The sequence below is a fragment of the Dreissena polymorpha genome, chromosome 7, assembly GCF_020536995.1.
Source record: "Dreissena polymorpha isolate Duluth1 chromosome 7, UMN_Dpol_1.0, whole genome shotgun sequence".
NCBI lineage: Eukaryota > Metazoa > Mollusca > Bivalvia > Myida > Dreissenidae > Dreissena > Dreissena polymorpha.
In genome coordinates, this window is record NC_068361.1 from 74,296,046 (window position 1) to 74,309,501 (window position 13,456).

The 13,456-nt window shown below is 33.1% G+C and overlaps 1 protein-coding gene across 8 annotated transcripts in view; it reads left to right on the top strand.

The window, feature by feature from the left end:
* The window catches only part of LOC127839039 (cytosolic phospholipase A2-like), a 50,919-nt gene that overhangs the window by 24,673 nt on the left and 12,790 nt on the right, over positions 1–13,456 (top strand). For 5 of the 8 annotated variants that reach the window (XM_052367183.1, XM_052367182.1, XM_052367186.1 and 2 more), the window contains 7 exons: positions 6,857–6,941; positions 7,546–7,692; positions 8,785–8,938; positions 10,145–10,277; positions 10,970–11,106; positions 12,346–12,571; positions 13,170–13,284. In XM_052367183.1, the coding sequence (XP_052223143.1) occupies positions 6,857–6,941; positions 7,546–7,692; positions 8,785–8,938; positions 10,145–10,277; positions 10,970–11,106; positions 12,346–12,571; positions 13,170–13,284 (997 nt within the window). Of the gene's footprint in view, positions 1–1,653; positions 2,167–6,856; positions 6,942–7,545; positions 7,693–8,784; positions 8,939–10,144; positions 10,278–10,969; positions 11,107–12,345; positions 12,572–13,169; positions 13,285–13,456 lie in introns of those variants that run through there. The other 3 variants (XM_052367180.1, XM_052367179.1, XM_052367184.1) reach the window with 3 other exon arrangements.

Sequence of the window (13,456 nt, forward strand, 5' to 3'; positions counted from 1 at the left end):
GACACTGTAAAGAACTAGCTTTGAAGAACACTGTAAAGAACTAGTTTTAAAGGACACTGTAAAGAACTAGCTTTGAAGGACACTGTAAAGAAAACACTTTAATTAACGACATTAAGAACTAGCTATAATTGACACTGTTAAAAAGGTGTTTGAGCAACAGCATCAAGTACTAGCCATAATTAACATCATGACACTAACAGAACCCATATTGAGGTAAACAAATACAAATCCATGACCTTAACATCTGAGTTATGTTCATATATGAGTCATTTCATCATGGGAGGTAATATCAGGCAATCCTTTTTGCTTCTTTTATTTTCCTTTCAACCATGTGTTAAATGGGTTTTTCACGTCCTTGAAATCGCCTCCGTAAACATTTAAAATAGGTGTTCGATTGAAAATGATGAATGGTTAATAGCACTATTCATGGAATTGTAGTTCATGTGGGATAGACCATTAGCAACAACTTTCATCAACTTAATACTGTATTTAAAGTGGAATTTATTTAAGGGAACATTTCCATTTTGACCAGACCGTCATGGCGTGTGTTTAACTCTGTTAAGAGTCTGATACAAATATCATTGGTACTATTGATTTAGGGATACACATATTTTAAAGTGTATAATTATGAACTGATGGATATTAATGTGTTAAATTAGTGAAACCTTTTCTTGAAAAATGAAAAGAATTTGTAGTAATACCTGAATTGCAAATGCAAGGATATTATTGTGCATGTTATAAGCGAGTTTTAGCTGGCCATGACTCTGTCATTTATGCATGAATACTTACACTTACATTAAGATGGACGTTTTACTTTAATTTAAAGTAACGAGTTAAATAGGTAATTGATAAAAGAATATTCCACAAAATTACTGCTTTGGATTTAATTCAACTAATGTAAATGCACTTTTATGCTAATATATTTATCAAATAAAGTTAATGATATATATAGCGGGCTATAGGAAGTGTTTCCACATCTTGGATCTAGACGTTTTTGTGAAGAGGCCATTTTGGATGGCAAAAATGACATTCATCATGACCTTAAAGACAATGCAATTTAAAGTGTCTGTGTAAAATAAGTTCTAGATTTTTTTTTTCAAGGACTATATAAATGTGAATTTGGTGGAACATACCATATTATTGTGTTTCTTTGAAGTGTTGAAAATGTCTAAAATGTCTAACTCAGTTGTCAGATTATTATTTTTTTTTAAATCTTCATAAATCATCTTAACTGGTTGTTACTTGTACTTGTATTTCATTTCAATATATGTTTGTTTTACTCTGTTGATATACTACCAGTAATTGTATTAATGCCACATGTTTCTGTTGTAAGATTGTGCAATCACTCTTTCAGAGGAGGATGCTAAATAATTCAAATAACATTCACAATCAAGTGATCAAACGTAACATTTTTTTAGTTCAAAATTAGAATAATTGTAGAAATCTGCATTGAAAATCTTAATGTTGATCTATTGTTGTTGTTGTTGTTGTTGTTAATGACAACCCTACAACTTTGAGAAATCATCCTTTGTTTATTTGGCAACTACCATTGTTTTATTGGCAACTACCTTTCTGAGAGATTATAAATTATATTGTCTTAGATAACAAAGCACTTCAGAATAGGATTAATTCACTGATATACTGTTCAAATGGCCGTATATTGATTTGAATACGGGCAGAATGTGTAATATAAATACAAATCACTTGATGATCTTAGTCTGAACGTGGGATTTATTTAGATGAGAGCAACGGCATGATAATGTTGATAATAAAATAGTTAGCTTTTGGAGATTATATTTATTAAAAATTAATATTTCTTTAGTCATGCTGTAGAAATGTGTGTTCAATTTTCCAACTCAATGGACCTCAAAGATACTAGAAGATTATTGAGGCGTGGTGTCATATTTTAATATGTCTTAAACAAATCACAACAGAACTGTACAAGGTTGAGAGGTTGATTTTTTTTATGTTGCTCATAGCAACTAAATATCAGTAAAGACGTGTCCAGCAAAAAATTAATTTGGAAGTTACATAGTAATATATGACATTATAGTTATGAGTGTAAAGAAAATGAGTACCAGAGGAAAAACTGGGGATGATGTTGAACTCGAGTACTTTGAGAGGTCGAAACACATCCACCGTGACTCGCTAACAACTGTGTACAGTGTGAGTCTATTTAGTAATAAATATGATCAGTTTGTATAATTATATGACCATGTGTAGTGAGTTATATGTATTTGTATACTAAGAGGACCATGTGGTGTGAGTTATATGTATTTGTATAGTTATTGGACACTACAATATGAGTTATAAGTGTTTGTATAGTTATTGGACCATATGGTATGAGTTATATAAGTTTGTATAGTTATTGGACCCTACACTATGAGTTATAAGTGTTTGTATACTTATTGGACCATATGGTATGAGTTATATAAGTTTGTATAGTTATTGGACCCTACACTATGAGTTATAAGTGTTTGTATAGTTATTGGACCATATGGTATGAGTTATAAAAGTTTGTAAGTTATTGGACCCTACAATATTAGTTATAAGTGTTTGTATACTTATTGGACCATATGGTATGAGTTATATGTGTTTGTATAGTTATTGGACCCTACAATATGAGTTATAAGTGTTTGTATACGTATTGGACCATATGGTATGAGTTATATAAGTTTGTATAGTTATTGGACCCTACACTATGAGTTATAAGTGTTTGTATAGTTATTGGACCATATGGTATGAGTTATATAAGCTTGTAAGTTATTTGACCCTACACTATGAGTTATAAGTGTTTGTATAGTTATTGGACCATATGGTATGAGTTATATAAGTTTGTAAGTTATTGGACCCTACAATATGAGTTATAAGTGTTTGTATACTTATTGGACCATATGGTATGAGTTATATAAGTTTGTATAGTTATTGGACCCTACAATATGAATTATAAGTTTTTGTATACTTATTGGACCATATGGTATGAGTTATGTAAGTTTGTAAGTTATTGGACCCTACAATATGAGTTATAAGTGTTTGTATACTTATTGGACCATATGGTATGAGTTATGTAAGTTTGTAAGTTATTGGACCCTACACTATGAGTTATAAGTGTTTGTATAGTTATTGGACCATATGGTATGAGTTATAAAAGTTTGTAAGTTATTGGACCCTACAATATGAGTTATAAGTGTTTGTATACTTATTGGACCATATGGTATGAGTTATATGTGTTTGTATAGTTATTGGACCCTACAATATGAGTTATAAGTGTTTGTTTACTTATTGGACCATATGGTATGAGTTATATAAGTTTGTATAGTTATTGGACCCTACACTATGAGTTATAAGTGTTTGTATAGTTATTGGACCATATGGTATGTGTTATATAAGTTTGTAAGTTATTGGACCCTACACTATGAGTTATAAGTGTTTGTATAGTTATTGGACCATATGGTATGAGTTATATAAGTTTGTAAGTTATTGGACCCTACAATATGAGTTATAAGTGTTTGTATACTTATTGGACCATATGGTATGAGTTATATAAGTTTGTATAGTTATTGGACCCTACACTATGAGTTATAAGTGTTTGTATAGTTATTGGACCATATGGTATGAGTTATATAAGCTTGTAAGTTATTTGACCCTACACTATGAGTTATCAGTGTTTGTATAGTTATTGGACCATATGGTATGAGTTATATAAGTTTGTAAGTTATTGGACCCTACAATATGAGTTATAAGTGTTTGTATACTTATTGGACCATATGGTATGAGTTATATAAGTTTGTATAGTTATTGGACCCTACAATATGAATTATAAGTTTTTGTATACTTATTGGACCATATGGTATGAGTTATGTAAGTTTGTAAGTTATTGGACCCTACAATATGAGTTATAAGTGTTTGTATACTTATTGGACCATATGGTATGAGTTATGTAAGTTTGTAAGTTATTGGACCCTACAATATGAGTTATAAGTGTTTGTATACTTATTGGACCATATGGTATGAGTTATAAAAGTTTGTAAGTTATTGGACCCTACAATATGAGTTATAAGTGTTTGTATACTTATTGGACCATATGGTATGAGTTATATGTGTTTGTATAGTTATTGGACCCTACAATATGAGTTATAAGTGTTTGTTTACTTATTGGACCATATGGTATGAGTTATATAAGTTTGTATAGTTATTGGACCCTACACTATGAGTTATAAGTGTTTGTATAGTTATTGGACCATATGGTATGTGTTATATAAGTTTGTAAGTTATTGGACCCTACACTATGAGTTATAAGTGTTTGTATAGTTATTGGACCATATGGTATGAGTTATATAAGTTTGTAAGTTATTGGACCCTACAATATGAGTTATAAGTGTTTGTATACTTATTGGACCATATGGTATGAGTTATATAAGTTTGTATAGTTATTGGACCCTACAATATGAATTATAAGTTTTTGTATACTTATTGGACCATATGGTATGAGTTATATAAGTTTGTATAGTTATTGGACCCTACAATATGAGTTATAAGTTTTTGTATACTTATTGGACCATATGGTATGAGTTATATAAGTTTGTAAGTTATTGGACCCTACAATATGAGTTATAAGTGTTTGTATAGTTATTGGACCATATGGTATGAGTTATATAAGTTTGTATAGTTATTGGACCCTACAATATGAGTTATAAGTGTTGGTATAGTTATTGGACCATATGGTATGAGTTATATGAGTTTGTATAGTTATTGGACCCTACAATGTGAGTTATATGTGTTTGTATACTTACAGGACCAATATATGGTGTGAGTTATATGTGTTTGCATAGTTATTGGACCCTACAATATGAGTTATATGTGTTTGTATAGTTATTGGACCATAATTATGGTGTGAGTAATATGTGTTTGCCTAGTTTTTGGGCCTTACAATGTGAGTTAAATGTGTTTGTGTATCGATACAACCATAGAGTGTGGGTTTCACAAATTTGTGTTGTGAAAGGAGCTATATGAGTGTATATAGTTATATAATGAAACAGTATGAGTTATATATGAGTATACAGTACATGTTATATGAGGTTGTATGTTTCATGGAGCCTTCAGTGTGTTTTATGCGTTTGTTTAGTAATGTTGGTTTGTACAGTCTGAGTTTTCCTATTGTTATAAGAGCCTACATTGTGTTAAATATGAGTTTTCTGAGATACAAAAAAATATATTCATTACAAACACAATTATTCACAAAGCTCAAAGTGTTGCAGATAAGCTTAATATCAGAATAGTAAATTGAACAAATATTGTCCTAATCTAACCTTGAAAAATGATGTCTAGTAAACATATGTGAGCAATCCCAAAGAACAATAGTTGTTTTATCTTATGACAGGTTCATTTGAGGGAAATTAATTTGGTATGTCATTCAATATAACCTTTAAAGCGCTGGAGCTGAATTTTAAAGGCCTTTGCAAACAGTTTGGATCCAGATGAGACGCCACAGAACGTGGCGTCTCATCAGGATCCAAACTGTTTGCTATTCTGATAGTATTCTTTGAAAAAAATCGAAGAAAATGCTAATTTTAGAAATTCTGCAGACGACATTTTAGCAGACGACAAATTTCCCAGCATGCAAAGGGTTAAGAGGATTAGGAGTTCACTGTATTGGAACACACATTAATTTGAAAGCACTGTCATTGGTGTAAATGCAAGTATTAAACATTGGTTTTCCCAAATAGATTATGTTAATGTTTTTCATTCACTTTTGATAGAAAATATAAAAGGCCTTAACCATTATTTTATGTTATGTAATAGTTTGTCTATATTCTGACATAACAACATCCAAACTATCTTTACCATTTTTTGTAATTGAAAGTGGAAAACATGCTTTCAGAAGTCATTGTTCAAATAGTTAGTACCCCGGCAACAACCAAGTTGGTCGGTCAGTTTGTCCACATGAAGGTCAATTGTTTGTTGATTTAACTACATACAATTTTCTCAAGTAATTTAATTTAATCTTCAACTATGTGATCACCATGGCAAGTAGGTGTGCAAGATTATTTTTTGGTCCACAGTTATCCATGCATTACATAATTATTTTCCCTTGAACAAAGCAATTCACATCTTTGACAAAGCTTTTTATGTTTCTGAAGTGAGAGTCAGTTTTAGTATAATGCATCATTTTCTTTTTCTTGTTAGCCGTAAACAGCATTATTATAAAGTAGGTCTTTTCAGAAATCTGACTATGGAGGTTACGAGTCAGTTATTATGTCAATTTACCTGCAAAATGTTGATTTTTTTGTAAATTGACATATTTACATGCACTAATTGTTAAACATTGACACTTTCTATTATGTATACATTTGTACTATTTTATTGTATCTGCATGTTATCCCTATAAACAATAATAATTGTCTTTGATTTACAAGTCACAAAAGGCCTATTACTGCTGATATGGCCCTTTCTAAATTGGATCAATTTATTTCCAAAATTAGGGATGTCTAGTACATTGATTTCAATGTTTAGAATATTTCTTACAGAAATTCCTTTAAGCAAACAGCGCAGACCCTGCGGCGTCTCATCTGGGTCTACACTGTTTGCCAAGGCCTTTTTTTCTAGACGCTAGGCATAAATGGGTTAATATGATTGGACAATAACAAAAAAAGTTTGGGTTAAACACCATTTATTAAATTTAAGGTGAAAAACAAGTACTTTTATAACAGAAAATCATTAATTTGGCAGGCGTACAAGGACATAAAAAAATTGATGCGTGCATGGAATATTATTTATGTTGGATGTTTAACCTGTATTGACCTCCTATTTGAATGCCCTTCCAGTGTTCATAAATGAAATGCTTGTATGTTTTCAGGTAGACCACCAGCCATGCATGATTTTAAACATCAAAGTACTAAGAGGCTACAATATCACGAAAGGCTCATCACTAAAAAATTTCAGTAAGTTATTGTAAAATACTTCCTTGATTTGTGAATCGTTGTAATCCAGAACTCCACATCTTTGGGAAAACTCATCTTAAATGTGGGTAGTAACAATGTTGTCTCATTTTAAGTACCAATATCTAAAATGTGGGTAGTAACAATGACCTCACATTTTAAGTACCAATCTTTACAATGTGTGTAACAACAATGCTGTCTCATTTAAGTACCAATCTCTAAAATGTGGGAAGTAACAAAATTATTATGTCTCATTTTAAGTACCAATCTCTAAAATGTGGGTAACAACAATGCTGTCACATTTTAAGTTCCAATCGTAGATGCATTCCAAGCCTGATAATTACAATCATAGTTGATACTCTATGTGATTTTGAATAGATTTTAAATGGGTAAGCTTAATTTTGTACCCACAGAATAGCTCTTTTTCCAACATCTATTCATATTGCTAAGGGAGGTGGGAGATCATATGGGAATTACTTTGTCCGTCTCTCTGCCCATCCATCAACTGATCTATCAGTCAGTCAGTGGACGGTTTGTCAGTCCTTATTTGTACCTCCAAGTAGCTTTAATAAAAATGTTGTCATCCCTTTATCTTGGTAAATTGCAGTTGATGTGCCAGATCCCTATATCAAAGTGACAATCAAGAACTCTCCTCACGGTGTACAGAGGACCAAGGCGATCGACAATGATATCAACCCAGTCTGGAATGAGACCTTCCGTTTCTTTCTCGACCCAGATAAAGAAAATGACATGGGTATGTCTGGTTAAAGACATTTATTAGTTTAGTTTACACCTGTTTATTGTAGCTCTATTGAATCAAAAGCATATGGCATATTTAAGGCTCTTGAGTCTATTTCCTGGGTAGAACCAGTACTTGGTGACTTTGGGTTGGCCATTAAAGTCCCTAGTTCTGTTTTCCTACTTTCATTAAACCTATGCACATGTTTGCTTCAAGATTTCACATTTTTCTTATTAGTTAAGTCTCAAGGTTGTCTTATAATTTTATGCTTTACGTTTCACGAATAGAATAATTTGAGGAACTATTTTTCTGTATGCCATTGGGCCTTTCACTTGTCTGTCCATAAGTATATACATACAGAAGCTTGTTTTTTCAACTTCTCTTCATAAACTGAGAGGATCTTGCTCAAACTTTTAGAATTGAATGACCTTAATGTCCAGATGATTGTGAAAAAAAAAATTAAGGCTTCAACAAGTTTTGGCAGAATTATGGCTCTTAGTTTCTCCTTTGTAGAAGATATAGTACCAAAATTGTGTGCATATAGCTCCTCTGTATCTACTGAAAATCGCTCAAACTTTCATAGTTTAAAGACCTTAGTGTGTATTTGATTGTAAAAAAAGGAATGTGACTTTGACCAGTTTTGTCTTTATTATTGTCTTCTGTCATTTTGTCAGCTGCATTTAATAAAGTGGAGTTGTCTATGTCCAAACAAGTTAAATAAACAAACATTCTAATTATTCCAAATTCACATAATGCAATGATAAAGTATGCATGTAGTTTATCCTCAGAGAATGTGGCATTTTGTTTTGTAATTGTACTATTATCACTGCATTTTGTGAATTTGGAATAATTTAGACATCAAACTTGGAGTGGACATCATTTTGGTAATTTTATCCAACAAAACAGTTAATAACATCTTCTGAATTATTTTGTATTATTCTGTCTGTACTTTCAGCATAACCGATTTCATTTTATTGACGATTAAAAAAGCCCCCAAAATACCACTGTTTTGTTGTGAAATCAATGTAAATAATGCAATTAAATATGCTATTGTCTATTCAAAATTTCAAGATCAGGAATCAAATGCTGGTAGTTTTTTTTTTACAGAACTTACTCTAATGGACGCTAACTACACAATCGACGAGCATTTATCAACAGTTACAATTTCTCTCAAAGACATGCCGCGGGATAAGCCAAGATATGAGCGAGTCAAATTCAACGGCACATCAGAAGTTGATATAGAAATGTGGACGGAAGAAGAGTAAGTCTGCTTTAAATACATTTATTGTTTGTTACCTGTCTGTTATATAGCAAAATGTGTCACAGACACTGATACAGTCAGTCAACCAGTTTAGAATAACCCGGCAAAAAAACTTTAATTCTTTTAACCAAAATAATTTATTTAGGGATTTAGTGTCAATGTGAAAAGTTGTAAAAATAAAGGGTAAATTTTTTTTTGTATTACAACAGGTAAGGCCGGACAACATATGCAGTTTTTTGTCAAAAATAGCCAATTAAAGTTCACCCTTCGGAAAATTATTAAAATCATTCAACTTACAGAATTAGTATTTCAAAACATTGTCATGGCATTTGTTTTCAATCAGCAAAAAGTTTATTTGAAAATAATAAAGCCTTCTATATCCATATGCACATTTCAAAACATAACTCATTCAATCAGTTCCGGTTAACTTTTTGCTGCATTTATCCCCCCCTGTAAGCATAATACAAAAGCCTTCTTGCTAAAACTTTTTAAATTTATCCCTTTACCTAATGTTTACCATAGACACTTATTAAATACAAATTAATCGGAACTGATGATTATCTGGAACTGGTTGACAAACTGTAATCCTTCATCAAATTACATGCACACACAAATCCATTAGTCAGATAAAGAGGATTGCAATGCCCAATTTAAATGTTTGTTTTTTTTTAGTATAAATTCCGATTTTGATTGCTTTTATTAATCTCATTTCCCATTTGGATCGTTATTTTAGCCGCAAGTTTACATTTTGATTGTTTGGACACATTTCCAATTTAGTTTTCTATTTTTGTCACTAAGCATATTTTTACTGCTGATTGATTCATAATTCCCATTTTGATTGCTAGTTGAGCCTTTGATTCCCATTTTGATTACATTTTTATCCACAATTCCCATTTTGATTGCTTTGCTAGCCACAATTTCCATTTTTGATTGATAGTTTAGACGTTGCAGCTGCAGTTTCCTTTTTATTTTTTATATTTTACCCACATTTAGCATTTGATTGTTATTGCAGCCACAATTCCCAGTCTGCTAGTCCCACGTGTTCGCTATGTTATCCACAATTCCCATTTTGTTTACTGTTGAAGCAATCAATTCCAATTTTGAATGCTATTTTAGTCTGCCATTATCCATTTGTTTGCTATTTTATCTATAATTCCCATTTTGATTGATTTTGCAGCCACGATTCCCATCTAATTGTTATTTCAGCCACAATTCCCAGTTGCGTTACAGTCTCACACTGTGTGATGAGGAGAAAGACTTTGTGGACAAGAGACGGTCCTGTGTGTATCAGGCAATGAAGGTCCAACTGGGGGACGATGCTCCTTTAAATGAAAATGAGGTACGCAGTAACAGCTACTATTTGAGCCTTACTTTTAGAAAATGGGCATTTCTGCATGTGCCGTAAAATATTGTCCCAGATTAGCCTGTGCAGTCTGCACATGCCAATCAGGCCCTTCATTTTCCACTTGAATGGTATTTTACTTTAAAGGAAGTGGGAAAAATCTGTAGGAAAATCTAGTTTAGGCGGAAAGTGTTGTCCCTGACTAGCCTTCAAGGGCTGCACAGGATAATCTGGGACAACACTTTACACATGAAGCCCTGATTCCTCAGAGAGCAGCTCATGAACATGAAGTACACTATCAAGAAATGTTTTGTGTGTACCACCATGGATGATTTCTTAACAATACAGAATAAAACACAAAGCACATAATTTTAAACTCATGTTCTCATGCTTATCTAAAAACCATTGGTCTGCTTTTGTTCCCTATCTGAGTGGTCTGGCAATTTTTCACACAAGGTCACTGTTAATTGATGTTGATGAAAATCTTGCATTTAATTACTTAAAAACAAATTGAGCTGTTGTATGAATGAAACTTGATACATAGATTCCTTACATAAAGGGAGTGCATATGGGGTAGGTGTGATCAAGGTAAGAAAATAAAAAAAGGTGGTATATATCTTTCTTTTATGTAAATGACATGGGCAAATTTTGCAACATAAACATTTGCTTATTGTTGTTTGTTGAGACAGGTGCCCATCATAGGGGTGCTAGGTTCTGGCGGTGGATTCAGAGCCATGACGGCATTCTCCGGGGTGATGAGCGCCCTGGTAGAATCCCAGATATCTGACATGGTCATGTACAATGTGGGACTGTCTGGGTCAGCCTGGTAAGTGGAGTGTAGAATACTTAGATGTGTTGTTGTCCCCTACCAGTTTCACCGGAGGGGACTTATGGTTTGTGCTCTGTGCGTCTGTTTATGAGTCTGTCTGTCCCACTTTTCTGGATCCTGCGATAACTTTAAAAAAATTCTTCATATTTTTTCTTGAAACTTGAAACATGGATAGATGGCAATAAGGACATTATGCACATCATTTCATTTTGTTCCTACGTCAAAAGTTCTGGTTGCTATGGCAACAAATACATTTTTTTTAAATATTTCTGACAATGGTGGAACTGGTACGGGACATATATTGCTTGGCAATAGTCTTGTTTAAGTATTGTTTTAGCTATAGGGATTATTGTCCCCTAACGGTTTCACCGGAGGGGACTTATGGTTTGCACTCTGTCTGTCAGTCAGTCAGTCTGTCTGTCACACTTTTCTGGATCCTGCGATAACTTGAAAAGTTCTTCATATTTTTCATGAAACTTGAAACATGGATAGATGGCAATATGGACATTATGCACATCATTTCATTTTGTTCCTTCGTCAAAAATTCTGGTTACTATGGCAACAAAAATTAAATTATTTTTTTTATATTTTTTTTGACAATGGTGGAAATTTTTGAAAATGGTGGAGCTGGTAGGGGACATATATAGCTTGGCAATAGTCTTGTTTTATATAGTTTATACATTTAAGAATTGTAGTTTTAATGTTTCATGTAAGGTTAGGGTCAGGGTCTGAACCTTGTCCCTTGAGTTGTGGCACCAAGGGGGTTACCACTAGACCAGGGATCTGCCCTTGTATCCACTTGTAATGTTTTTTCCTTCAAGAAGCACCGTGAAAATGGCTGTAAACAACCAGACACTCACAGGCCGTTCAGGCTTTATGCTGTTTTCTGTTCATCAGTATCTTAGAATTGGAAATAAAGCCTTTTAAACTTGAATCTATTAACCCTTTCAGTGCGGGAACCGAATTTTGAAGGCCTTTGCAAACAGTTTGGATCCTGATGAGACGCCACACAACGTGGCGTCTCATCAGGATCCAAACTGTTTGCTATTCTGATAGTATTCTTTGAAAAAAATCAAAGAAAATGCTAATTTTAGAAATTCAGCAGACGACATTTTTGCAGACGACAAATTTCCCAGCATGCAAAGGGTTAAGATAGGTCATTAATATAATTTTACTTTCTAAACAACCATAAACAGGTAAAAAGCATATCTGAGCAGTAAAGGGTTAATCTTGCAGGTATCTATCAACTTTATATTCCCACCCGGATTGGCCCAAAAAATCACCCAAAGAACTGCGTCAAGAGCTGAGGGACAGTATAGAGTCCACCTGGGTCTGGAAACTGCTGGATCCAACCAGTCTACTCCGGTACTTGTCACGTGTGCGGCAAAAGCGACGTGAGGGGCAGCCGGTCAGTTTCACAGATCTGTTTGGACATCTTGTGGGGGAGACGCTTTTGAAGAATGTAGGTGTAGTTAAAAATTTAAAATTTATGCAACCTTGTTGGTCATTTAACTATTTATAGTACGCTTACTTTCATAACTGATTTTTTTTTAACATTTAATTTTATTTTGGAATTATTATTATTTTTATATCAAGCCTCTTAACTCAATGTAAAATATTTTGGTTCATTTAAGTATGATATAAATTTAACAATTGAACAATTTCAATTTGTGAATAATTTTAAAACTCAATGTTTAGTACAGCCAATATGAATAAGAATACAAACTTAAATCAGTCACTATGCAAGTAACATATGGGTATATACCTATGAAATTAACAAAAAATAGCATCCCACAAATGATAACAATTTAACTGTATATGATTTGGTCTAAATCAAATCAAGATTTTCCTTTCATTGTGGTTTATCCCTTTCCCACTCATAGGCAAAGTAAAAATGGCTATGTGCAAACAGCGTAAAACCCGAACAGCCTGCGAGTAACTTGCAGTCTATTCAGGTTTTATGCTGTTTGCTGCTCATCAGTATCGTAGGGTTGAAAATGAAAACGTATCTAAGTGGTAAAGGGATAATTATGTTTATCGCATTGTACACAATGATCCAGAGACTGGAGTCAAAGCTGAGTGACCAGCAGGAGAAGCTCAAAGAGGGGGCCATACCGATGCCAATGTACTCCTGCCTGCATGTGAAGAAGCAGGTGTCAGCAATGGTCTTCCATGGTGAGTTTTGTTGGTTAAAATCCGTCTTTTACACTCAACTTAATTGGGTTTAGAAAGGGCATTAACAAGGCCAATGTACTCATGACTGCTTGTTAGGAAGCACTTGTCAGCAATAGTCTTCCATGGTGAGTTTTGTTGCTTAAAATCTGTTTAACTCTCTGCTTGGGCTTAA